The 27,923-nt window shown below is 42.7% G+C and overlaps 1 protein-coding gene across 3 annotated transcripts in view; it reads right to left on the bottom strand.

Annotated features, from left to right (window-relative positions):
- Positions 1-27,657, bottom strand: part of SAMD12 (sterile alpha motif domain containing 12) — a 460,979-nt gene extending 433,322 nt beyond the window's left edge. For 2 of the 3 annotated variants that reach the window (XM_032610391.1, XM_032610390.1), the window contains exon 1: positions 27,497-27,657. In XM_032610391.1, the coding sequence (XP_032466282.1) occupies positions 27,497-27,509 (13 nt within the window). In that variant the 5' untranslated portion in view covers positions 27,510-27,657. The remainder of the gene's footprint in view (positions 1-27,496) is intronic. The other variant, XM_032610388.1, reaches the window with a different exon arrangement.
- Between the last annotated feature and the right edge of the window lie 266 nt (positions 27,658-27,923).

Genomic DNA, 27,923 nt, shown 5'->3' on the forward strand with positions numbered 1-27,923 from the left:
CTCGCCGCAACTAGAGAAAGCCTGCGTGCAGCAAGAAAGACACAACGCAGCCAAAAATAAATAATAAATAAATTTATTTAAAAAAAAGAAAGCCGGCTAAAACAGAAGGTTTAATTAAGATTCAGCATTCCATAACATAAAATGAAAATGTCCAAGTTTTGATTAAACAAACAAAAAAACACTCATAACCAAGAACCAGGAGGTTCACACACTGAATGAGAAAAGACAAATCAATAGATGCCAACACCAAGATGACAGATCTCAGAATTATCTGACAAAGATTTTAAAGCAGGCCACATAAAAAATGCTTCAATGAGCAATTAATACACACACACACACACACACACACACACCAGAAAGCTTCCGCCAAGAAAGTCTCAAAGAAATAAAAGACAAAGAGAAATGGAAATGTTAAAACTAAAAAATACCCAAAATAAAAAGCTCAGCGGACTGGTTCAAGAGCCGAATGGAGGAGACGAAGGAAGAGTTCATTGGAAAGGGAAGAGGGAGCTTCCTTGGCAACGCAAGTGTTCTACGTCTTGCTTTGGTTACACAACACTATACAAGTATCAAAACTCTAACCAGAACACTTAAGATATCTGCTTTCTATTGGATATAAAATAATCTTTAAAATGTAACAAAATACAAACACTAGATATACGTTAAGAACTTACAAATGTTTTTGAACCCTGTGCTTTTAGTCCTATCCCTCTGCCCTACCCAACACACAGAAACACATTGATTCAAGCCCAAGCTCTACACTTACTTGCTATATATATATAAGTAGGACAAGTTATATTACCTCTTTTCCATAAAATGGAAATAATAATATTACCTTATTACTCACCACACATTGTTATTGTATTGACAATACAAAATTAAAGTGAGATAACACATACGGGACACCTGACACCTATCACATGCTCAATGAGCATCCATTCTCCATGTACATCCTTCTGCCCTCCTCCATCACAGTGGGGGAATATTTGGCACTAACAATTTCAACAATTGTTAAACAGGCAAAATGGTAGTCATGTAACTTTAAAAGAACATAATACAGACTTGGAAGGTAGGAGTCCTAAGTGAAAAGGGAAAACTAAAGTGAAATTAAAAAAAAAAAAAAAGTGAAGAAAAGCCAGAAGGTAAAAAGGACAGTTTTTCAAATATATAAACAACCTTGGTGAGAGTTGAGAAATGAGGTTAGAGATAAAGATAAAAGCAAATAGCTGCACCTTGTAACATACTCTCTATGGGTGAGCTGATGGTATTCTCTGTCAAACCAAACTAATGAAAAAAAAGTGTCTCTAATTGTTTAGAAAGTCTTTACATAGTACAATCTGGTATTTTGGGAAGAGAGGAGGAAGTAGTACAGAATTAACATATGGAGGACATTGCATTGACTATCACTAAGGTATTAATTAGTAGAAAAAGGGAATTGGAAATTAGAAGGAGAAAAAGACTTAAGAGATACTAAGGCACTTGTTTAAGGCCACCATGAAAATGGCTAAGGGGAAATGAAAACAAGAACTCTTTCACATCACATACAATGCTGTTCCCACCACACCATGCTACTCTGGGGAATAAGGGGTTTTTTCTCTCTACATCTTAATTATTCTTTAGCCAGTAAAATCATGGGCTTTGGAGTTCAATAAATCTGGTTCTGCCACTGACTAGCTGTGTGGTCTTGGGCAACTTACTCAGCTTTAAGTTGGGGTTATCTTACCTATAAAATTGGGATAATCATAACTTTTTTACAAAGCTTTAGAAAAATTAGATGAAAATATATTTAAAGTTTTTAGTTAATGCCTGGCACCTTACAAATGGGAACCACTGCAATATTACTTCCTTCACTCTTGTTAATATCTTCATGATATTGATTTTCTTCAAAAGCAAATACCGCGAGCCTTGGATTTCACATCTGCATGCACCAGCATGCACAACTCCACTAAAAAGAAAGGGGTAACGGGTCAGTGTGGTTAGGAAAGGGAGAAGAGAATAAAAGGTCAGAAAGCCTTCAGAGAAGAAAAAGCAGCTTTAAAATTCTCTTGCAAGGGTCATCCTGGCAACTAAGGAAAAGGAATATTTCAGGCAGAAACATGGGTTTTCTGTCAAATCAGGGAAACATGAAAAAGGTGTGACAGGTTCCAGTCTGACTTGATGAATGTGGGTGTTCTCCTTCCCCGAGGGGGCGGAGCAAGATCTTAACAGGCAATTTGTTTGCTCATATTCTCTATTCATGGTAACGCTCAGACGAAAAGAACATTCGCATTTTAACAAGCCTCATCCCTCATTTCACCTGATCTTCACAAATGTATTATATGCTATGTGTGTGTATATGTATGGACTTGTGTATGAATATATATACACATAAGTCAAAGATCATATTATCTAAAAGATCAAAGAAGAGCTATAACAATGGGGGAAATGGACAAAATGCAATTTAAGGATTGAGAATTGGCATTTTAAAAACTTGTAGTGATCTGAGGACTAAAAGTAGCTCAAAAGTCAACAGAGCCTTTAACAGGCATACAATTTGCCAGAGAATAATTTAAAAAATTTTTCATTTTAAAGCATCTCAAATTTACTAAGAAAATTGATAAGATGCCATCCAAATCGGTATCACAAATTGCAGCTCAATACTCCTTGGTCAATCCTTTGAAGGCACATTGTCCAATATGGGAGCCAACAGTTGCATGTGGCTATTTTAGTTTAATTATATTTAAGAACAGCTTGAAATTTAGTTCCTCAGTCACACCAGCCACAGTTCTATTGCTCAACAACTATGTGTGGCTATGGCTACCATATCGGACAGTGCAGATCATTGAACATTTCCATCATTACAGAAAGTTCTATTGGATAGCACAAATTTGAAAAAAAAAATCAGTGTCTTTCTTCCTAATGTTAAAATCAATTTGTTTTGTTCTGTAAACGTTACTCGAAAAAGAACTGAGAAAACAAGAATTTGAAAATGATTTCTGGCTTTTCTATATTTGTATTAGTGATTTAAATAACCATATCTACATTTTAGGAATAAGAAAAAGATTAAATATAACGCCATAATTAGGAGTATTTTTAAAACTTTGCTCTTTGAGAACGAAGATCCCTGTAACCTGTCTATTGCTCTGACTTTCATACACATTTCAGATACGCTTTTGTAGAACTCATGTTCTTGTTTGGTTATTTTAGACAACTGTTAGATCTTTGAATAAACTATCCCCCAACTAGTTGCCTCTGTTGCTACAAATCAGGTTTTTTTTTTCCTTTTTTAATAAGCTTTTAGAGACCCAAAATTATCTGAGAAAGACAAAGATAAATTAGGAATCAAAGATAAATCAGCTCCGGCAAAGCTCACAGTCTACTGAAATAGTGGCTCCCAAATGTCTACCCAGAGAAGAGAGAGAGATGAGATGAAAATTTCATTGGTCCTCAATGAAATGAAAACAGCCTCTTTTGAGTTTTCCACTGGCCACATGTTTTCAGTATAAAGGCACGTCCTTATTTTCATATTGTCTTCCCTGCATTTCCTGGTGTTGACTCTTTATCTTCTATGAAATTAGATGAGAGATGGTAAGTACCACGGCATCTGTGCACATAAGTTTTAATGTCTGTGCACATAAGTTTTAACGTCAGCAAAAAAGTTATAGAAACTGAGTGTCCCCATTTTAAAAAATTACTTGTCTATGAAAGCTAGAGGATTGGATATTTCTATGATGACTAAAAATAAGCAGGCCAATAGTTATCTGCAGATGATATGGGGATAGGAGAGGGTGGGAATAAACGCTGCTGAAAAAGTAATGATGAGAGGCTTCAAAAATGAGAAGGGGGGTTTCCCCTGTGGCGCAGTGGTTGAGTGTCCGCCTGCCGATGCAGGGGACACGGGTTCGTGCCCCGGTCCGGGAAGATCCCACATGCTGCGGAGTGGCTGGGCCCGAGAGCCATGGCCGCTGAGCCTGCGAGACAGGGTTGGAAGAAGAGGTGAGGTTTGCACTCATAGATCAGGGGAAGGTGTCCAAGCAGAAGGGCCAATTTAAAAGAAAGTACAGGGACTTCTCTGGTGGCGCAGTGGTTAAGAATCTGCCTGCCAATGAAGGGGACACGGGTTCGAGCCCTGGTCCGGGAAGTTCCCAGACCAGGGAACGTGGAGCAACTGAGCCCGTGCGCCACAACTACTGAGCCTGTGCTCTAGAGCCTGCGAGCCACAACTACTGAGCCCTCCTGCTGCAACTGCTGAAGCCCGTGAGCCTAGAGCTCGTGCTCCACAACAAGAGAAGCCAAAGTTAGAAGCCCAAGCACCGTAAAGAAGAGTAGCCCCTGATTGCTGCAATGAGAGAAAGCCCACATGCGGCAACGAAGACTCGACGCAGCCAAAAATAAATAAATAAATAAATTTATCAAAAAAAAAAAAAGTACAGATTAGGGAATTTTGGAGCATTTACAAGCAGGAACAAATTTTTAAAATCTAAAGTACGTGAAAAGAAATCTTGAAGATGAGACAGGATAATCTGAGAGCAGATTATAATGAGTTTGAGGTCTTGGATATTAGGGCAAGAGGTCTAATATTTTTTCACTAATCAGATGGAAAGTCAAGATTTTGAGCAGGGAGACATTTAGCGAATGTTGTGTTTCAGTAACATGGATGACTACAAGATTATTTGCGTGTTGATATGCAAGCGACCTTTGAGATACAGTTTAAGTCTCATTAAAACCCTCTCCCCTATTCCAACACATACCTGTATTGCTTCATCTGAACTTCCAAAGCTTTCTTTCGTTACCCAGGGCACTGTGCTACTACTTCTTCAAGTTACTACCCAAAAGTTAGGCATCAAATAGATCATGTTCTTGTTAATTATCAACATCATTACCTGTGTCCCTTTCAATACTGGGCTCATCATAAGGGCTAAATAATGCCTGCTGGTACAAGTCAACACATACCCCCACAGCCCTTATGTCCCCACCTGTGAGTCCTAGAGCTGAACGCTGGTGGGTGTGCATGCTGTGGACATGTTAATCGCATACATGCACACTGCCCTAGGAGACAATGAACACAAAACCACAAGAGAACGGCAGAGAGTGTGACTGCGTGTTAGAGAAGGGATTTATATTCCTACTTAGCTTTTCAAATCAGACTATGCTTCTAAAATATTTTAGCAGTGTCTTCATTGGTATAGATCTTCTTGGCTGGTATACAAATGAAAACAACGCTAAAGAATACACTCTGAAAGATTAGCAATTCATTTTATGGTGCTGTAAATTATTTCTAAAGATGCTTCTAGTCAGTTCTCAACATGACAGCCATTAAAACATTGTAAACACCAACTGTTACCATCTAAATCTCTCCTTAAGATTAGACAGAAGCGGGCTGGATCAAATACATAAGGCTCAGATCAAAGAAAGTTATCAATCCAACCATTTGCCTCCCTGGCTGCTGCTATCCAAAGCCATGAGAAAGATGGCACCACTCTGATTTCATGTTTTCCAGTTTCAGCTGAATCCTCAAGCTGCCCTGTCTTCTGTCTTCTCCACACTCCTCCCATAAGTCTATTAACATGCTCAAGTCTTGCCCTGTATAATAATCCTTCCCCAACTCTGTCATTCACATACTAACCAACTTCTCCCTTTTTTCCCTTTTCCGACAGTAAGACAGTTAAAAGTACACTACTGTTTATAGTTTAGGCAGACCTATAGGGGCACTGTTATAAGCACTTAACCTGCTAGGGTAGATCAGATCTGATAAACATTCACTCCCCTACCCCTGGAGCAGAATATGTCTATACAATGACTTTCGTCTTGACCATGTAAGTTAATTTGGCCAATGGATGTGAGTGTAGGAGACGTGAGCAACAGAATTCAACATACTTGAGTTTTCTTTGCCCTCATATGTACTTGTTATAAGCAGAGAAAAAGCATGCCCAGAGGCTACTGCCCTTTCAATCTTGACCCTAGAATGAGACACACAGAGCAGAACTGGCCCCAAAAGCCTAGTTAGCCTCTCTTGGCAGAGAGGGAGAGAGAACCAGACCCACAGGAGTCTGCCAGCCACAGCAGGATCCTGCTCTTTATCCTAAGGCCAATGGGGGGCCTTTAAAGGATGCAGCTCCTAGGCAAAGTCATCTCCATCCCATCCAGATACTGTTTCGGGTCCCTTTAATTCCTCCAGCATGCAGCATACCGTTATAGAAGCATGTAGTACAACACAATAATTGTTTATGCATTTACCACACCACCAATGCCAACTTGTCCCCCTACAATGGTAACTCTAATTCACGCTAAAGACAATAGTGACTAAGCTCTGGTAATCAGTGAGAGCTTAGAGGAACAGATATTTGCAATGATGGGTCTCACCCCTTTGAACACACGACCTGAATATTTCCGAGACAGGATAAGAAAAACACACGCAAAGTTAGGGGAGCAATCCACAACAGCCATGCCAATCTCAGAGCAGATCCTGAATGCTTGCTGTGCAGGCAGAACTGAATCTGGGAAGCAGCTGGTGCTAGAGGAGGTGGCTCTGCCAGCTGCTACTAAAATAGACCAGAGAGTAGCAGGCATTTCATCAGCCATCAACCCTCTGCCCCCATGTGCATGGCGGACTCCTTGTTATTGAAGCCTCCACTTAAGCATCATCTCCTCAGTGAAGACATTCCTGACCACAAAATCTAAATAGCTTCCCAGGCAAACAACACCTCATCACTCTGTTTCGATTCTCGACACACAGCACTTGGTGCTCTCTGATGCTGAATGGTGTATGTGTTTACTGTCTGACTCCATCAACGAAAAACTGTAAGTCGTGGGAAGAAGGGGCCTTGCCTATGTCATTGTTATAACCCTACCACAGGGCCTGGTACATGGGCAGCACGTGGTAAGTAACTGTTAAATGAATGAATGAGAACGGGATGTCCTCTTTTACACACATCCTTCCCTTTGGTATTTGTTTTCCTCTGCAAGGCTGCTGCAAATGTTCCTGTTTAACAGTCATCTTCGAAGTCCACAAACATATGCAAGGTTTAATGTGTCTTGTGTCTCTGCATTTTTCTGAGTAAAGAAACCCTAGCTTTCATTAGACAATCAAAGGATCCATATCTGCTATGGGACTAAATTGTCCCCTCACAACCACCAAAATAAATCATATGTTGATATCTTAACCCCTGATGTGACTATATTTGGAGACAGGACCTTGAAAGAGGTAATTAAGATTAAATGAGACCATAAGGGTGGGCCTCAATCCAATATAACTGGCATCCTTATAAAAAGAGTAAAACACTGGAGGGATGGGTATGTACACAAAAAAGGGCAATCTGCAAACCCAGGAGAAAGGTCTCGAGAGAAGCCAAACCTGCCGACAACCTTGACCTTGGGCTTCTAAGCCTTCAGAACTGTGAGAAATTTCTGTTGTTTAAGATATCCGGTCTGTGGCATTTTGTGATGACAGCCCTAGGACTCTAATACAATATCCCTGTAAAGTTGAGAACACCAATAAGAAGCTCCCATTTATTTGAGCAACTAAGCAGGCTATATTCCTTACATATATCGCTTCATTTCTTCATCCCCCTAATCCTGCTGAATGAATAGAATTGCTCCCATTCCACAGACCAGTAAATAAAGTCAGGACCTAAACCCAGTCAATAGTTCATCTTAGCTGCACACTAGAATCACCTGGAGAATGTGTACAATCTCTCTTACCTGGCCAACCAGGAGAGATCCCAGGTTAATTGGTTCTCAAAGAGCCCAGGCATCTGGTACTTCTACTGATTAGCCAGAAGTAAGAACCACTGAGTAAGGCAATCACAATCTCCAAAACCTTGTGATACTCTGGTTATGGGCCTCCCCAGGTTCTAACGGCAACGACTACTGCTAGACTGTCAAAGGGCTCCCGCTCGTGGTATGCTCCGTGAATTTTGGTTACTTTGTCTCAGTCCACCTCCAATCGCCTCGTTTCCACAACAGCCCACTATTTGCCTGGGGGTAATGCCCTCCCCCTCATACCATTCCTTATAGTTCAGGTGGGATTTTGCCAATTCCTAAGCATAAGCACAGGCACTGGTCCTAAACCCATCAGCACTTTCCATTATCCCTATCACATGACCTATGTTGTCCAGTCAGAAAGACCTCTGCACTTGTGTGGGAAAAGATGGGTCCCCAGGAGGCTATGAGGCGGGAACTGCTATGCAGTCCTGACCTCTCAAGATGAAAGCCTGCCTGTGAATAGGGCTAACACAGCAGCAGAGGAGCCAACAGAAAGAAATGGAGTTCAGGTGACACAACTAGAGACCTAGCCTTGGGAAAGGTTTCATCTATAGAGATCTACACCCAGGCTTCTTAGTTGGGTGAGCCAACATATAGTCTCTTCGTAATCAAGACTGGCTAAGTTGAGTTGGGTTTTCTGAGATTGCAGTTCATATCGTGCATGTCATGTCAAACAAACACCTAGCCTCATGACTAGAAGGGTCTTCAGATATCAGTGGTTTTCTAACTCTGTGTGTTGGGTAAGAAATTTATCCTGAGTTCAGCAGGATGCTCCTCAAGGGTGTTAAGCCAGCAAACTGGTGTTTCAAGATTTTTCTAAAAAAATTATACCGTTTCTGTATGCAACACATTTGGAAGGCTCAAAACTGGAGTCAAAAAAGTTAGATGACAGGCTCTTGGGCTCTCCTGGTGAGAAGAGATGAAGACCTAAGGCAGGACAAACGTAGTGAAAATGAGAGGACATGGGTTTGTAAATCATTTAGATCAGGGATGGACTAGATTTTTCTATCAGGGGCCAGATAGTAAATATTTGCAGCTTTGCGAACCAGTGTTGCAACTGCCTAACACGGCCACTGCAGTACAAAAGCAGCAATAAATACATAAACTAATGAGCATAACTCTGTCCTAATAAAACTTTATTTAAGGAAATGGATGGTCGTTTGCCAAACCCTGACTTAGACAGTAAAAAGGGTCAAACTCAGTAATTGACTGGACGCGAGGAAGGAGGGAAAGGAAGAGTCAAGGCACTGCAGCTACTGGGTTTGAGGATCTTTATGTTCTTAGTGTTTGGCCCCAGGATCATAAATTCATTGAGTCGCTGAATGTCAGAGGACAGAAACTCATTAAAATTATACAGTTTAACCACCTCATTTTAGTGGTTATGGTATTGAGGGCAGGTGCCTCTGATGTAGCAGATACTTAGCAGTGCAGGCAGGACCAGAATTTCTAACTGGTTTCAGTCATGCCTCTACTGTACTGCACTCCTCTCTTCTGTGCCTCTAGATAAAAACATTTCCCACTCTGCCTTGAGACCACCATGTTATATGTAATAAAAATTATCATCTAGTTAATAAGTAATACTAGACATCTATGATATGTCCCAGGTCCACTGAGAGACTGTCTCCCCTCTAGAAACCTTAAAATCTTATCTTTGTTATACACATTTTCCCCAAGCCATTTTTATGCTTCTGATTTTTTTTTTAGATCTGATATTTTTTTTAAGTGGTTGTTAAACATACGTCATACTGCTCTGCTCTAAGGATTATTCACTTTCTAATCTGAACAATGTTTTATGTTAAAAGCATATAAAGAATTTATTCAAGCCAAGAACTAAAGCACTGCTTATTCAGCCTCATGACAGGAAAAGAATAAATCACAGACATGCATTATCAGAATATAACCACAGTTGACTCCAGTTGAAGACCAAAAAATCCTACTAAAAGCCAAGTAAAATGCCTTATGCCTGCCATTCAAAACCAAAAACCATACAAAGAAAAAGGCTAGAAGAAAATAGGCCAAATACTAACAGTGGCTGTCTTTTGAAGTTGGGTCCATGGATAATTTTTTCTTTCTACTTTCCAAAGGGTATACATAATAAGTGTGTAATTATAATTATTTTAAAAGGTTAATTTGAAAGGTAAGGAAATGTTGCTATGTTGCATTTTTTTTAATTCTTGAATTTCTAATAGTATCTTGCTCTAGGATAGTAACATAATATAGTAAATTATGCAAAAAATTGTAAAAAGCTTTAGCATTGCAACAAACTATGCTTTTAGGTCTAAAGAGCTGATAAAGCTTTATAACTGGATAAATTATTTTTTCCTTCATGCCTATTGAATGATTCTTCTTTTAGTATTTCCAGACACCATATTCTCCTATTATCCTATTTTCCTATACAGTTCCCTTTTTCTCATCTCCTGACAAACCCAACGTGGTTGGCCAACTGCGTCTAATTTCAAGTTTTTCTGAACAATTATCTTTAAACACAATTGCTGGCTTCCCTGGTGGTGCAGTGGTTAAAAATCCGCCAGCCAATGCAGGGGACACGGGTTCGAGCTCTGGTCTGGGAAGATCCCACCCGCCGTGGAGCAACTAAGCCCGTGAGTCACAACTACTGAGCCTGCGCTCTAGAGCCCGCATGCCTCGAGCCTGTGCTCCGCAACAAGAGAAGCCACCGCAGTGAGAAGCACGCGCACCGCAACGAAGAGCAGCTCCCACTCGCCGCAACTAGAGAAAGCCCGCGCGCAGCAACGAAGACCCAACACAGCCAAAAATAAATAAATAAATAAAATTTTAAAAATATTAAAAAAATAAACACAATTGCCTATTCTCCTTAGGAGCGAGGTCTTGCTCCCTTCTTGCTTCTTTCAGGGACTCTTGATCCTACTGGTGGCTCCCTGAGACCAGGAACACAGATGTCAAAACGAAGGACAAAGGCATTATCAGAGAGCAAGTGGTCATGCCAATAGGTGAGTCCTTTTGGTTCAACAGTTGGCTCTTCATAAAGGCCTGCTCAGCATCATCCAGCTCTCCTCAATCTCCACCCCAGTGATGAAGAACTGGTGGGAAGATGCAGAGAGAAAGAGCGGAGAAAAAGCTAGTCAGGATAGAAAGAGGCAGCTGTGGGTGACCTGTGGGGACATCTCTCCACTCTAAGTTCAAAAAGACCCAGTCAGCAGAAAAGAGCAGATGGGAAAGTCTCTAGGAAGCAGTCAGCAGAATGTGTGCTTAAATCAAGTTCCAAAATGCCGCCATCTGAACACACAAGTATCAGCAAGGTCCTAAGAGGAGCAGCTCTGTTAACCCAGCCAGCACTTTTCCACTTGCCCTTTTTCAGGCCAATTTATGGTTGGCGCCACTTCAACACCAACTCCTGATCTCAAATATAAAATATACTCTTGCCCCAAGAAGTTCCGTAAACAGGAAACCCTCTCTTTTGGGGTTGAATCTATGTTGGTTTGCGTGACTGCCTTGGTCAAATCTGAAGACTACACATGCACTACAACACTAGGATGAAAGTTAGGACATATAGGCTTTTTCCTACATCCTATCATACATTGTTCTAAAAGCCTGACGTGCTGAGCGAAATATGAATTCATCCAACAATTGTTTTCTGAGCACCTACTTTGCACCAGGTATTTTTCCAGGTGCTCAAATACATCCATGAAAAAACAAAGATGACAACTGTAGTGGAGGGAAATTTCTGGTTAAAAGAATCCTCTTCAGAGATGGAAATTACTAGAAAATCTACATTTAGATTGCTAACTTTCTTAAAAATAATAAAATATAACCAGATATTGAACCTGATCTGGAAGTTAATGAGTAACAAGGCATATACCCAGCAATCATATATTGGAGTTTGAATATTGGGTCTTCTGAGTAATTAACCAGCCCAATAAAAAATTTAAAAAAAGACTTAAAAATCCTGACATAAGACGATCCACTCCCTTGTCCTAAAAAATATCCAGCCAGTTCATCTTATAATGAAAACCATGAATGACAGGCCTAATTTATACATAGAGAACTTCCTAATTTTTTTTTTTAATGTGGGCTATGTGGGCAGAGAGCCTAATATCTACAAACATCTGACAACATCTAACCAAAAAAGACCAGAACGAATAGAAAGAAAAACATCCTGGAAGAAATACAGAGAGTGAGGTAAACCTCAATTGAAAAAATTAAAAATGTTAGCACTAACTAATATCTTTTCATATTTTATTGAGGATGTTACATCCACAAAATAAGATTAGGATGCTGTAAAAACTTCAGGAAGCCAAAAAAATCTCTGGAAAAGTTAAAAATGATAGTAGAAATTGTAAATGCCACAGAAATTTGAAAGATAAAATTAATCTACCAGAAAACAGAACAAAAAGAACAGAGATGAGAAATAGAAAACACAGACTTCAAAAATAAGAACCAGTCCAGGAACTTCATCATCTCAAAAACAGCAGCCAGAGAAATAAAGAACAGAATGAATTGAATAAAAGGAAATCCAACAAATAATTCAAAAAAGTTCTCAGAAATGAATGACATGTTTCCACTTTGAAAAACCACTAAATACACAATGGAATGGAAAAACATAGACTCACACCAAAGCGCATTCTCATGAGATTTCTCAACACTAGGGATAAAAAGATTAAATAATTTCAAGAAAAAAATGCATATTTCATACCAATGATCAAGAATCAGAAGGCTTCAGATTTCTCAAAACCAAAACTGGACACTAGAAGATATTAGAGGCTTCAAAATTGTGAGGAGGGCTTCCCTGGTGGCGCAGTGGTTGCGAGTCTGCCTCCCGATGCAGGGGACACGGGTTTGAGCCCTGGTCCGGGAAGATCCCACACACCGTGGAGCAACTAAGCCCGTGAGCCACAACTACTGAGCCTGTACTCTAGAGCCCGCGAGCCACAACTACTGAGCCCGCGCGCCTCGAGCCTGTGCTCTGCAACAAGAAGCCACCACAGTGAGAAGTACGTGCACTGCAACGAAGAGCAGCCCCTACTCGCCGCAACTAGAGAAAGCCCGCGCGCAGCAACGAAGACCCAACACAGCCAAAAATAAATAAATAAATTTTTTAAAAATATTAAAAAAATAGCTGATTCACTTTGCTGTACAGCACACAACATTGTAAAGCAACTATACTCCAGTAAAAATAAAAAAAGATTAAAGAGTAAGAAATACAGCTTTAAGTATATTACGTAAAGTTATAAAAGTTAATCAATAAAAGGAAAAAAAAAGAATAAAAATGGCTGAACTGCTTCCACTGTATAAGAAGAAGAAAACATCAATGAAACATTAGGGAATAACTAGACAGACTAACATTAGGGAACAACTAGACAGACCAAAATAAAACTCCAGAAGAAAAGGATGGGTAGAAAACTTTGTTAAAGGAACATACTGAAATTTACAAGTATAAAATGCCTTGGCAATAATCAAATAAAAGTAGTGCACATGAAGCAATAAACTGTAGTAAAAGTTGATGGGCATAACTAAAGAAACTTTTACAAGTGTGAGTTCTACAATTAACTTGGATCCTGTCCTCATCTTGCACAGACCTCTCATGCCACCTAATACACATACACCTTTCATTATAAAAGGTGTGTTTTCTATGGCTCTGACCTTGACAATGACCATCAACAAGTTACAGGAACAGAGCTGATAGAATGTGATGATACCTTGTGAAACATGGGCAGAGTTATGTATTTGTTGCCCTCTCAAGGGCTCCCATCATCGCCCTCATTAGTGCTGTATCTAAAGAGAATGAGATTGATCACTGTGCTTACATTTTTTAAGAAGGAGGAGGGAGAGTAAAATGCATTAATATTTTATCAAGAATTAAACAGCAGGCTTCCCTGGTGGTGCAGTGGTTGAGAGTCCGCCTGCCGATGCAGGGGACATGGGTTCGTGCCCCGGTCCGGGAGGATCCCACGTGCCGTGGGGTGGCTGGGCCCGTGAGCCATGGCCGCTGAGCCTGCGCGTCCGGAGTCTGTGCTCCGCAAAGGGAGAGGCCACAGCGGTGAGAGGCCCGTGTACCGAAAAAATAAATAAATAAATAAAGAGCAACCCCAACTGCTAGTATCAGCAAGTGCCTAATAAATGTTGGCTACTGTTATTCTTAGTTTCTTATTTCTGTGCTTACGATTTTTTTCTTTCTATGGTAAACAGGAAGAATTTTCATACCTGAAAAAAGTTTTTAAATATTACTTTAACGTAACTATTTAGAAGATAGAGAATCAACAAAATACTGGGAGAGAAAAAGAGGAACTTATCACTGGAGCCAGAGATTAGGTGCCTCCAGAGAAGTACGTGACCTCAGGCCCCATTCTGGCTGCCTTCATCCGTAACTGAAGAAAAATTCTGGATCCCTTTTAGATCATCCCACTTCAAATTAGGCACTGCGCCACGCCTTCCAAATCATGGCAGCAATGACAGAAGCCATAGTGAAAAAGACTTGAGACACCAAGCTCTAAATCTAAACTCCTCCGCTAATGAGTTGTGACCCTGGGTAAGGGAGCCTTCACATCCTTATTTATGAAATGGGAACAAAAGCGCCTGTTCCAGCTGCCAACGGGTCAGCTGTGGCTCAAATGAGAAGCTGTACTTTGGAAGGCACGGGGTGCTGTGTCAAGCCAGGGCAGTATGATTACGATGATGATGGCCTCAGGGTGAGCCCCAGCAAACGCACGGGTGCCAAAGCTATCAGCTATTGAGTTTCAATTAAGAAACCCTGGCCAGGCAAAGCAGTCAGAGGGAGGCAGGAGCTTCATGGGGTTGTAGAGAGGCACTTAGCAAGCAATAGAATGAACATCAGCAAGGGAAAACCACTCTCCCTTACCATTAGAGTCAGGGACAATGGCCTCAGCACCCTGGAAACCTAAATCTTATGGCCTTTAAAAGCAGAAAGGGGGCAGGAGATTGAAGGAAATGGAGATGACGTTCCCGTCTTGGCAAAACTGTGAAATTGGCCAAATTTATTTTCAGCATCTCTTCACCTTTCCTTTCTGACATCACTCCTACTTGCTGTTATTTTCCTGAAACCCCACACCCTGGCTGTAGGATCAGAGAGCCCTTGTGGTACCTGCTGGCTGGCCTATGCACCCAACCCCTGCTCCACAAGCAAGCACCCCGCCCTCGCCAAGGCCTAAACTCTCCAGAAGAGGACTCATGTTCCGAAAATTATACCCTCCCAACATTTGAGAATTAGGAGTCCTCTGATTCCATCCCTGTCCTACCTGGAGTTAGTTATTACAAAATAAACTCACATACAAGAAATTGTCAGTGACCCACATGTTCTTATAGATTATCCTTTAAAAATTTTTATCAATGTAACTGACATAACAGTATATTAGTAGGCGACTGTTTAATAAGAGTCTCACTTTTAAAGAAAATTCTGAAGATGATAATGTCTTCATTCAGTATTCCCCAAAGTGTCCTAACTAGGAAACTGGATGAACATCTTTTGGTTTTAATCGAATTCCAGCTTTACCATGTACTAGTTGAGTGAGTTAACATCTCTGTGCCCGTTTTGTTATTTGTAAATAGGGATGATAATGGTACCTACCTCACAGGATTCATGTGAAGTTTAATGAGTTAATATATGATAAGCAGTTATACTATGTGATAGGCACTGTTCTAGGTATTCATTTTTTTAATAGTCATGTTTTTATTTTAAAGTTACAACACTCCTATCTGTATCACCCACCCTTTCCAGAAAGAACACCTTCTCCAAGAGATAATACATCTAAACTCGAGATGGCCCTCGCTCTAACAGTTATCTCTTTTATCCTTTGTATCTTCAAAATCTCCCTCTCTACTGGGTCAATGTACACACAGTCTAGAAACACTCTCAAATATTTCATAGCTTAAAAAATAAAGGCTTTCTTTGAACTGCTTCCCATCTAGGTTAGACCCCTTGTCTTCATTCTTCCAGTTTATCACCACATTTACAATTCCTTTGACCTTGATCTTTCCTTGCCATAACTATTTCTCCCTTCTTTCCCCTTCCATACATTTTCTTTCCATTTCTATACATTTGCATCAAGAGTTGCTTCCTTGACACCCTTGACGTATTATGATGTGGATTTGCCTTCCCATTTCATCCGAATGCCAACCCCCTGGGCACTTCCCAGCACACGTCTTGCTGGCTGTCCTAGTGCATCGGGTGATGCTGAGATGCTCCACTCTGAAATGGTTCCCCTACCTCCACTGGCTGCTTCTTTCCACCTCCTTCAGCCTCTTCTTCCTCATCCCATCCCTTAACACTGCAGGTGTCTGGTGGTCACGCTCTTCTCACAGGAGATCTCCCTCTCTCGCCCACCTATTCTCTTGCCTTAGATATGTATATAGAAGGATGTGAGAAGCACAACATGTGAACATGTGGAAGAAAGGCCTTCGAGGTAGGAAGACCAGCATAAACCACATGGGAGGGATTCAAGGTGTCCTGTGAGCCAGCGGACAGCTGATCGCTGGGCCCCTTAAATATTAGGGAAGTTTCCTAAGGGAAAAGGGGTGGGAGATCAGCCTGGAGCAGGAAGGCTGTGGCACTCTGGGAAGGTCCCTGACTGCTTTAGAGTTTGAGCTAGATTTTATTGGCAGTGGAGCACCCCTGAAGGGTTGGGAGCAATTACGTGGCTGCCACACCCTATAACTACACAATCTCAAATCCTACGTTTTCTCCCCCATGAAATATTTCTCACATCTGCTCTTCTGTTCCTTTCTTTTCCATTACCTTATTATCACTTCAGCTTGTTTTTTCAGTTTCTCCAGGCTGTGATCAAACTTTCCACAGCAGTTAAATGTTTAAAAAAAAAAAAAAAAAAAACCTGTAAGAACTTCTCGTGGGGAGTTCAGGGCAGTGGGAGGGCCATTGCTGTGGGCATGGTGGCTCCCCTGATTGAGAGTAGTGAGAGTAGGGCCCTCTACACTGCCCACCCTGCCCATGTCCATACCGTTTTTATGTTTTCGCAACCCGAGCCTTGAATTTGAAGCAACTGTAAGCCCCATGAGGGCAAGGTTCGTGGCCTTACATTCTTTTATATCACTCTGTGGATCCCGTTCACAGAGCTCAGCTTGTCACAAGTGCACGATGAATATTTGTTATTCAAATAAAATAGAAATGCACACTAATTTGTGCTGGGCACATAAGTGAATGTGGAAAGTCTCATGGGAAAACAACAGCCACAGCAAAACCCCAAAGACCTCGGGCTCCTTACAAAGAGGGAAGCTAAAGTGTAGAGAGCCAAGATCAAGATAAATGCCTTCTCAGAGATTTGATCTAAAAACCTGGAATAGTTTTCCGTATTGTAGAGCCCAAATAAGCAATGTTTTGTTTATTACACTGGTTTCTTTTCCCCCCTTCAATCACTAATGTTCCCGATAGACAGCTACTAAACCAGAACCAAACTACCAAATTAAAACAAAACCAGAAAGCAACACAAGACAGTGAAAAAGCATGGACTCTAGAATATGGCAAAGTTGGCAACAAAGCCCTGTCCTACCAGGAATTAGCTGTGCAGCCTTAGAAAAACTATCAATACTTATCTTCTCTGGACCTAAAGTCTCTCAGCTATTGGCTGGGAAAAACCACCTATCCCATTGCATTATGAAAACTAATGTTTGGAGAATGGCCATCAAGAGGCTGGCTCAGAGTAGTCAGTAGTAACTAACAAAAACATATTAGTTCTCTTGTTTACTCAACAAACAGTTGTGTGCTATGTGCCAGACATAGTTGTAGGCACTAGAGATTTATCAGAATAAAAAAGTCAAATGGATGTTCTCATGGAGATCATGATGGTCATCCTTAGTCCCTGGAGAAAAGAATAAAAGCCCCTGTCCCCTGTGCCATGAAAAATACACATAATGTCTATACATATATTGTGCATATAGTTTAAGGGGGTCAAGGATCCCATGAGACCTTCAGTCCCCTCTTGTGATCTTAGATTAAGAATCCTGTCTGCATACCAGCATCTCCAAATATGCTTATTAAGAATGACTCAGGGGCTTCCCTGGTGGCGCAGTGGTTGAGAGTCCGCCTGCCGATGCAGGGGACACAGGTTCGTGCCCCGGTCCGGGAAGACCCCACATGCTGCGGAGCGGCTGGGCCCGTGAGCCATGGCCGCTGAGCCTGTGTGTTCGGAGCCTGTGCTCCGCAGCGGGAGAGGCCACAGCAGTGAGGCCCGTGTACCGCAAAAAAAAAAAAAAAAAAAAAATGACTCAGGCCATGTGTTACATTCAAGGCCCCATTTCTGACTTATTAAAAAGTACCATCCAAGTGCCCCAGAAGAATCTTAAAGGAAACACTACGTAAGAAGATCTGTCTTCTGAACACCTGCTTTTCCTAAGCTTATCCACGATATTATAGGACTATAAATCAAACCCTGCTAGAGACTGGCATATATTAGATGCTCGATAAATACCTGTGAATGTAAAATGAAGGACATTCTATTTCCAACCTACAGTAAGTCAGTGCTATACCTACCTAAATTTCCTAGATGACCCTTAACACCAAACTCCAGACAAAATCAAGTGCAAAGTACATCTACTGAAGCCAGGTTAGTATTATATTTTCACCTCTATGTAATGCACAGGCACCTTCTCAAACGAAAAACACGAAAACACTATATTGATATTTTACAACCTCAAACAGGGTAGCGTAGGGTTAAGGCAACCATGTATCATAAGAATTCTGTAGCTATCCTAAATTCAAATATCCCATCCCACGGTCCCAGAGACCAGTGGGAAATCCTAATGTGTCCATACCCAAATTATACCTCCAAGACCATGTTTTGCGTTTGGAAGCAATTCTGTTATCAGGCCCTCTACCCAATTTGTGGCTGAGCAAAATGTGGTCTTTGGGAGCAGTGCTTGGTTTACCTGCAATGTATGAAGGGAGAGCTCATGACCCAACTCTCAATCAGAATCACACACAGCTGCAAAACAAGCTTGGCCGCTGCCATACTCAAAATTTAAATCACTCTAGAGACTGGGTCAACTAACCTTTTCTCAGGCTTCATAAAATGGAGTCCTTGGCTCCTGTGATGACTCCCCTTGGTGGGCGAGACCAATTCCTTCCAGGGACAGGTTAAGTGTTTCCTGCTCCAGTTAAACTCAGTTTCCGTGGCCTCTCAAACATGGTCTTCCCTTTTTTGTCTTCATGTTCTTACCCAAATTTCCTCCAAAGGTAAGCCCTCCCTCATCTAGGCTGCTTTCCTTACCTGTTTTGCTACAATAACCAAAAAAAAAAAAATCAATATCCGGAACTTGATGGCAAATTCCTGTTACTGTGCGTTATAAAAGGGAATTTAAACAGCTTTCTTTTGGATGCAAAACCAGTGGTATTTCTAGGCTATATCCATCCTTGAAGTCTGGACTAACCTGGAAACCAGGGTGTATGTCTGCCATTGCTATACTTGCGTGCTCTTCTGTAACATAGCTCAAGGAACCCACTTCTGGAAAACTGTTTCCTTCTTATCCCATTCAACCGCCTGCTTAGTCCCCGTTCTCTTATTCTTGTGAGGTCCTCATTATCAGCAGAGGATTAGTAGAAAAAAATCCAAATTGAGGAAAATACGTGTGAGACACAGTAATTTTAGAGAAGTTTGACAGTTTCTTATACGTTAAAACACACTATGACTCCAAAATTCCACTCCTAGCTATTTATACAAGAGAAATAAATATGTTCACACAAAATCCTGCATGCAACTATTGATAGTGATTTCTTCATTATTACCCCAAACTGGAAACAATCCAAATGTATGACTGGTGAATAAACTGTGGTACATCCATCCAATGGAATACTACTCACCAATTAAAAGGACTGAATGACTGATACATGCAACAACATGGATGACTCCCAAATGCATTTCACTAAATGAAAGAACTCAGACTCAGATGACAACATAGTACATGATATCATTTGTATAACCTTCTGGAAAAGGCAAAAGTATAAAGACAATTCAGTGCAGTGTGTGTCAGGGGTTGTGAATAGAGTAAAGGGTAACTAAAGGGCACAAGAAAACTTTTTGGGCTGTAGGAACTGAACTTGATTGTCTTGGTGGTTACAAGACTGAAGACATTGTATACATTTGCCAAAACTCAAAGAACTTCAAAAGGTAAATTTTACTGAATGTAAATTATACCTAAATAATCTGATTTTAAAAATTTTTTACAGTACTAATATAGAACATGGAGAAAAATCTTGAAATAGGGACTCAATTTTCAAAACTTAATAGTGAAACAGTCTGAATGATACTTTATCTTGAAAGGAGAAATGGGGTTTATCTCCCATTTAACCAAACTTATAGTTGTAAATGTGTGTTAATTCTTAGAACAAAAAACAAAAAAAAATCAATTGTTTGTTATATAATTCCTGCAACAAGATTTATGTCAGCAGGACAAAACATTTTTCATTTCATGTTTGACTTTTCACAGCCCATTTATAAAGATCATTTTTTCCCCAAAGTATTATATTTCAGGGTATCACTTTTCACTAAAGACTTCTCCTAATCCTTAGGTGGTCTAATATTTTTCTTTGGTTCCTACCAAAACAGTGTCTTAGGTCAATTTTCTCTTCTTTAATGGTTACCTAGCCTAACTCAGCCAAATCTTAATTGGGTCACAGCTGTGTGATTCCATCAGTTTTCCAATGTCACTTTCATAAGAGTCCATGAATTTTTTTCCTCTTTTGAATGGCCTGAAATTTCTCTTTGCAGTCAATTTACATACACATTGTATGACTGGGCAATTATCAGACCATCTAAGAGAGCCCAGCCTACCAAATTGTGGGTGTTAAGTGGAAAGTAAATTTTTGGTGGGGAGAGATTATTTAAGTGTTGACTCTCTAATGAATAAATACACTCATATTATGATCACTTTTACTTTTCGTTGCTACCTCATAACTTCAGGGAATTACATAATGAATACCATTCCTTTCTTAGCAACTACAATTATACCAGACACTGTACTACCACAGGGCCATAAAAATGGCTTAGATGCTTTCTTAAACGTGGCAGGAAGACAAGGAAAGACAGCGGCATCACCATCATCTTGTCCAATATTTGCTTAGTGTTTATTGAGCAACTACCAAGCCAAGTCCTAAGAGCTCTGATACTGACTGAACCCTCTCAACACGCCTGAGAGGTCATCACTACTAATATCCCCATCTGACAGATGAGCAGGGAAGTCTCAGAGCTGCTCAGGCCCACAGCACAGGCCCTTGGCAGGGCTGGGGCTCACACCCAATCTGCCTGCAGAGCTCGTATACTTACAGACAGCACTGTGTGTGCTACAGCTCCCATGGTGAGGCACCAGCAGGCCTGAGGTCATTCTGTACCTATGGCCAATCCACAAACATCCAATCCCTGAAGACGTGGTATTTACTGGACAGAACAGCACCAAACACCTTCTAGAGCATCAAGGGCAGCTGAGAAGCAAAGGAATTGAACTTGCCAGCTGGCTCCTCCCAGCCCCAGGTGCCCTTGGAAAAAGGCTGCAGAAAGAAGGCCGTGGGGTGGCCACCCCTGTCACCTGACAAATGCCACCCCTGTGTGCTCTTCCCTCGGGAGGCGAGCTATAAGAGCAGGTTCTTGCACCCACACGTTAGAAAAATCAGACTAAATATAGCCAAGTTTGCTCTCATGAGCCAGCTCTGAGCTGCTACATCCATATCAGAAAACTGGGGAAGAATCAGTTTGATTTACAGGAGAGCAGCTTTCCTTGCTTGCTCTTGTAGCTACAAAAGGACCATGGGCAAGATCCAGCGGGGCTGCAGGGAGTGCTGGAGGTCTGGCCAAGCAGATAATCGAGCCCACAGGGAAAGGAACGTACCAGACGTGAGAGGAGCATCCTCATTAACGTTCCTGCCCATGGAGGGCTAAACAACCACAACACCAGGACCTGGGGGTGTAGCACACATTCCACATACAGCCCTCTGTTCCACGCCCTTCCCCCATTCCCCACCCATCAGTATTATACTCAACAGCTCACTCAAATGCTATCCCCTTGGTTGGGCCATCCCATCCTGTCCAGATCAGAACCAAATGCTCCATTTGTTCTCCGACCGCCCACGTTATGCTGCTTGTACTTTTATTTAGCACTTATATCATGCAGCCTAATCTGAATCTCTGTCTCCAGCCAAGTGGAGGCGGGGGACGGCTAAGCTTCCTTCTTAGTGGCCCCCCCAAATCTAGTAGAGTTCCTTGCACACAGGCAAGGAACTCTCCTGCTTATCAACAGCAAATGCAAAACCTGCCTGAATGCCAGGAAAAGGGAGTTTGCAATTTTCTTCATTAAACGCACAACGTCTGACGCTCAGTCCCCAGAGTTCAGGCACAGGTTTCAGATCCCAGGCTGTCCTTGCCGGGATGTGTCCCACAGCATTACGGATCACAGCTACACGGCCAGAGGTTCTACACCACCTCACCCTTGTTAGCACCAGCCCAAAGAGCACAGCAAGACAGACAAGAAAGAAGGGTGGGCGCAAGGGCGTGGCCAGGTAACAGCAGGATTAGACTGAAGCCCTGTCTGAACCAGTTAGAGGTCACGGAGAAGAGCCGGGAGTGGCAGGAACTCCTGCCGCAGCAAGTGCAGAAGCAGGGCTTGGGACCCCACCTCGCCCTCACGCACAGTCACTGGACGGGAGTTTTCAGCGAAGCCTTCATGTTCACCACTCTCACGTCCTAAGACAGTGATGAATACAAGTTGCTGCTGCAGGACAGTCAGATCTTGTGGGCTAGGGAACAAAATAAATATTGGAAAAAAAGAATAAAAGACCCTTGGTGAAAAGTGAAATGAAAGAGAGTCGAGTAGCAGGTAGTTGAACACTAACACCGGGATGCTGCACGGAGCTGAGGGAAGCGTGTTGACAGTCGCGCTGCTTTTACAACAAGCACTCTGCAAGTGAACGCAGCTGGGAGTTCTTCTTGGGGGGCGTGTACAGGGGCTACCACAGAAATCAGATGCACTCATTAGCCTACCCATTCATTCATTCAGTCTGCTATTCATTCACTGATTCGTTTGTTTAACAAACCTCACATGGAGTCTACCATGGGCCAGGCGTAAGGCACCGTGCCTGCCCTCAGAAAGCACCACCAAGCAGAACTGCACGTAAACCTTGTTCTCAACGTGGAAACGCAGTTAGAAAAAACTGGAGGCAGGCTAGTACCAGGAGAGCCACCGTCCTCCTTACTTGCCGTGGCACAGGGGCAATCCAAGAGAATGGCACTGCTGGTCCCTCTCCGCCCTCTATGGGCTCTCCTCTGGCGAGGAGAAGACAAGTGGTGACGTGAAAGCCTGTGAAAAGGAACAATGCATCCGGAGTTGGGGGCTCTCTCCCTCTGGGTCCCAGATGCCTGCTGCAGGAGCCCATCTTCTCTCTGCTGTCCAGGCTGCCCGTGTTACAGAGGCAGGCGGTCCTGTGAGGGGTAAACTCGCTGCTGGGGTGCAGTAGTAGCAAACCCACTTTACCATCCGGCCCAAAGTCAGGAAGAATAACCCCTGCACCCTTGTAATCAAGATGACATCTTTATCCCCCTCTGTGATTGAGACTCAGTTCCGAATGCCAGCAGGGTACAAAGTCATCATTTACGATTGCTTCTCTTTGCCACGAGGTTCCGAGGTATCTTGTTTTCCCTTTTTTCCCCAGCCGCTGCTATGATTACTTATCCTTACAATATTCTGGTGATGGGAAGTTTCGTTACTCTTTTACAGGAGAAAAACTATAGAACCTGAGCACTGAATGACTAATCAGGGGCCATGTGATGAGTCAGTTTGTTCACTTCGGATGTAAAATGTGGATCCCTCAGCCCAATGTCATTCAGAGCACATAGCCTACAACTGGAAATCTTTTTGGAGGGTGGTGAATATTGGGACTCGTCTTTCTGCCATGGAAGAGGAGCTATTATTCTATTAGACCTGGAATAGAAACACTATGTACAAAATTTATCCACTCCATTTTCTTATACAGCTGAGGATGAAGCAAGGAGGAGACGAAATGTGGCCCAGGAATAGGAAAAGCCTTCTCTTGCTCTGGGGCATTTATACTTCACTCATGAAACAATTACTGAGGTCCAAATAAGTGCTAGACACCAATCTTGGAATACAGAGGTGAATACGGTACTATGCCTGATGGATCCACTTTTTTCCTCTCCCTTCAACCCATTAATATTAGAAAACAGTGCCTCGATGAAGACAACTGTCTATGCAATCTGTCCATGGAGAAGGGATTACTCTCGGTTTCTACAGGCTACCTCCTTTCTAGAGGTCCTAGTTCTCCAGCTATTTGGAGTAATTTCTTATAATCTTTTTTTAAGACAATGGATGCCAATACAAACCCAATCGGAATGCAGACCATAACGTGGTCTGTGGCTGGAAAGCACAGCTTTAAGCTGCCCATAAATGTAAGGCTTGGGTCACAACCAGATTAGGGAGTAGACATAGGATGCTGTAATTAATTCAAAGAAAGCCTAACCCAGGGTAGCCATAAAATAACTCCAAGCTACAAGTTTAGTAAAGTGAATGAGCCCTCTTTTTTCATCTTAAACTCCAAGTTACAAGTTTAGCAAAATGAATGAGCCCCCTACTTGCTCTTAACACTTTTACAAGTTCAAGCTTACTTAAGAAAACAGGTTACACATTGTAAGAAAAACAAAAAAAACAAAAAAAACTTCTAATTTGCTACTAATTACAAAGACTGGCATGAATAAGTGAAAGTTCAGGATACAAAACAGGTTCCAAACAGTACCGCTTTTTTTTTATAGAAGTATGGGAGGGAGTGCAAGTAATATTTACTGAGAATCCATGTCCTAGCCACTCTTAATAAGCCCTTTCCTTTATTTAATCTTCACAACTTTAGTGGGACCTAAACAGTAGTGTGTCCATTTTTTCCAGATGCAGAAACTAAATCTTAGATGTTAAGTAACATGTATTATATTTCCTATTCCATTTCCTCTGGCAATATTCCTTATTCTCTAAATCAGTGTTTCTCAGTGAGCTTGGGGAAACTGGTTGTTCCTTGGTTTTGGGTTGGGAAATTTGTATGAGACAGCCATGCACTATAGGACACTTAGGACATCCTTGGCCCATGGGCATAAAATATCAATACCAGCCCCTGCATATCTCAAACATGCCCTAGGAGGACAATGTCCCTCCTCAGGTGAGAGCCACTGCCTTCAATCCTCTCAAAAGTTCCTTATTTTATGGCATTTGGGCTCCTAAGGAAGCCCCATGCCCCCGTATGGAGTCAGTTACAAAAGCTCCATGGATTTACTTCCCATGCATTTCATGAGCATTTATTGAGTACCTATCACGGGTCAGGTAGTGTACTATTGCCTGGGAGTATAAATTCAAAGAGTACATGGTTCCCACTCCCCAGGGGCTGTAGTCTTAGAGTCTAGTGAGAGACATTAAGTACGGCAAGTGTTAAATGTAAGCACAGGGGCTTCCCTGGTGGTGCAGTGGTTGAGAGTCCGCCTGCCGATGCAGGGGACACGGGTTCGTGCCCCGGTCTGGGAAGATCCCACATGCCGCAGAGCGGCTGGGCCCGTGAGCCATGGCTGCTGAGCCTGCGCGTCCGGAGCCTGTGCTCCACAACGGGAGAGGCCACAACAGTGAGAGGCCTGCGTACCACAAAAAAAAAAAAAAAAAAAAAAAAAAATGTAAGCACAGGTGCTGAGGAGACAATGCAGGAGGCACCTCCCACAGACTGGGCAGAGCACTCAGAAGGCAGAGGGAAGGGAGGGTTGAGACAGGTTCCCAGAGGAGGTGAAGTTTTCCCTGAGCCTTGAAAGACCAAACGAGAGTAGCTAGGGAGGGCCAAGTTCAAACCAAGAAAGCTGCCTTTGTAAAGACCAGAGATAGGAATATTTGCAGTCAAAGTTTAAAATATTCCCTTTATTCTTCAAGTTGAGGCCTCATTGTGATTCAAACTCAGGATCTCCTGTTTACTAGACAGGCACTTTAACCAAACAAGTCAATAGAAAATAAAATAAGCTCTCCACAGTCCAGGCATACTTCCTTTCAAAGCCTTTGTTTTCATAAGGTCTGGCTTCGCTGGTATAATAACCCTTCAGACAAGATATATGACTAATTCTATACTTCTTCCAGCGAGCAGGAAATTGCTTTCAAGTACATCATGGACTGGCACCCAGTGGGAGTGCCCTTCACTTGAGGACACAGAAAAGTGAGGAAGAGAAGAGATAATGTCATCTGAGGGGTGAGGTAGAGAGGTGCCAGTAGGTCAACAACTTGCCCTTAGCCTCAAGCTCAGAATGAACTTTATCTTGTGTTTTTTGTTTTTTTCATCTAAAGTCTTGTCTCAGTTACCATCAACCGTAACAATGCAAAAAGCCAGATTCTCACCCTATTATTACATTTGCACAGAAAACTTTGGTTATTCGTTTTTTCAAAGCCATATATATGAGATTTATATAGGTGTATATAGATTTATATATATATATGTATAAATTTAAAAGCCAAATATATAAGAACAGTAAAGGTAGGTAGATAGGTGGATAGAAGTGCCCAGCTGGGGATCTCTGAACCTGAGACAGTTTCCTGAGTTAATGGGTGCTGACCACAAGAGCTGGGTTATTGCCACTTCAAGTTGTTAAGTAATTACAAAGAGAGCAAGAGTCAGATTAGTTCAGTTGCTCTCACCTGGGGCGGGTAGGGGAGAGGGACGCCAGCAAACCCTTGTGGTTCCTTCTTGCTTTCAGCCTCCAAGGAACAGGCTCACTTCCCCTTGGCAAGGAGTCTGCTGCAGCTGGCAGGCATGCCCTCTTTTTCCAACACCAACTTCCCCTCTGACCTGAGCCACACTCACAAGCCATAATTCTGTAAATGAACTTACCCTCCCCTTTAGTCCCATGATCATTTCAATTTATCATTCAGGCACAGTGTGACTGCTCGTTTGACATCACAAACACGTCTGGCCCACATATTTTTCCCCAGAAACCACCCTCAACAAGAAAGCCAGTCTTCCGAGGTGAGAGCATCTGAAATGAAAACTTGGGATCCCACACAAACCGCCTGTCCCTGCTTTCAACCAGTCAGTTCAAAGGTGGCAACATCATAGAGCCCAAACTGCAAAGCCCAAGGCCAAAATTATAGGAGGAAAGCAGAAGGTGGGCTTCAAAGAAAAGAATTCACCCCAATGGAAGAGGCTGGCTGTCCTTATTCCTGGCTGATTCCATTTCGTTTCTATAAACTTTGCTAACCTCGGGAGGGTTGTATAAAGAGACAGGTGTAGGGACACCTCCACCCTCTGGGTACATCTGCTGCTATCGCTGCTGCGTACACATGACGAGGGGCCCTCGACCCAACAGCAGTCCGTGCTTCCCGATGACGCACCTGGCGAGGGTCTTCTCCCATGTGTGGAGGCCAAAGTGAGCATCCTCAACCTCGAGGTCACCGAGCCGGCCCTGGCGGGATGCGGCAGCGAAAAGGGCACCTCGGGGCTGAGACCTCCAAGCGCTCTCTCAGGCTTTTCCCCCATATCCAGCACATCATTTCGCATTAGGGACACTCTTCTCCTCCAACCCGAGAGTGCTGCGCATCTACCTGTCTTTCCAAAGTAACTGAATAAAGCACCTACTGGCTCTCCGTGGCTCAGGTGAGTGCCAAGAGGTGTAAGAGGAAAGGGCCCGCTTGCCACCACCCACTTTCCTCTCCTCCCCAAGCTTCCCCAAGCTTCATCGGGGATGTGTGTATCGGGGTGCGCGGGTTAAGAGGGGGCTTAAAATGCCCAAGCGTCCCTTACCTTCCACAGCCATTCTCTCAGAGCTTCCCTAACGCATGCATAATTTTCTGGGCCGAGATACTCCTCCTGCCCCGCGCTCCCCTCCCTCCTCGCGCTTTCGCCTAAATATTCTGCGCTCATCTGCTCCAGGACCAACCTGCCGCGGTCACGCAGAGCGAGGCTGGCGGCTCCCGGCTCGGCGCAGAGCAGCCTGGGAATTGTAGTTCCATCTCTTTCCTCAGACCAGGGAGAGCGCCCCGAGTCCTGAGAAGGGCACGGCCCCGCCTCCACACGGGGATGGCATCGCCGGCTTCATCGGGCCCAGGCAGAGAAATCCCTCTTGGCGGGGCGGGGGGGTCTCATGAGTACACCCGGGGACCCTGGGAGGTAGCGGGGACTACATTTCCCAAGATGCCGTGCGCTGGATTTCGTTTCGCGCCGGGAGCAG

The sequence above is a fragment of the Phocoena sinus genome, chromosome 17, assembly GCF_008692025.1.
Source record: "Phocoena sinus isolate mPhoSin1 chromosome 17, mPhoSin1.pri, whole genome shotgun sequence".
Taxonomy (NCBI): Eukaryota; Metazoa; Chordata; class Mammalia; order Artiodactyla; family Phocoenidae; genus Phocoena; species Phocoena sinus.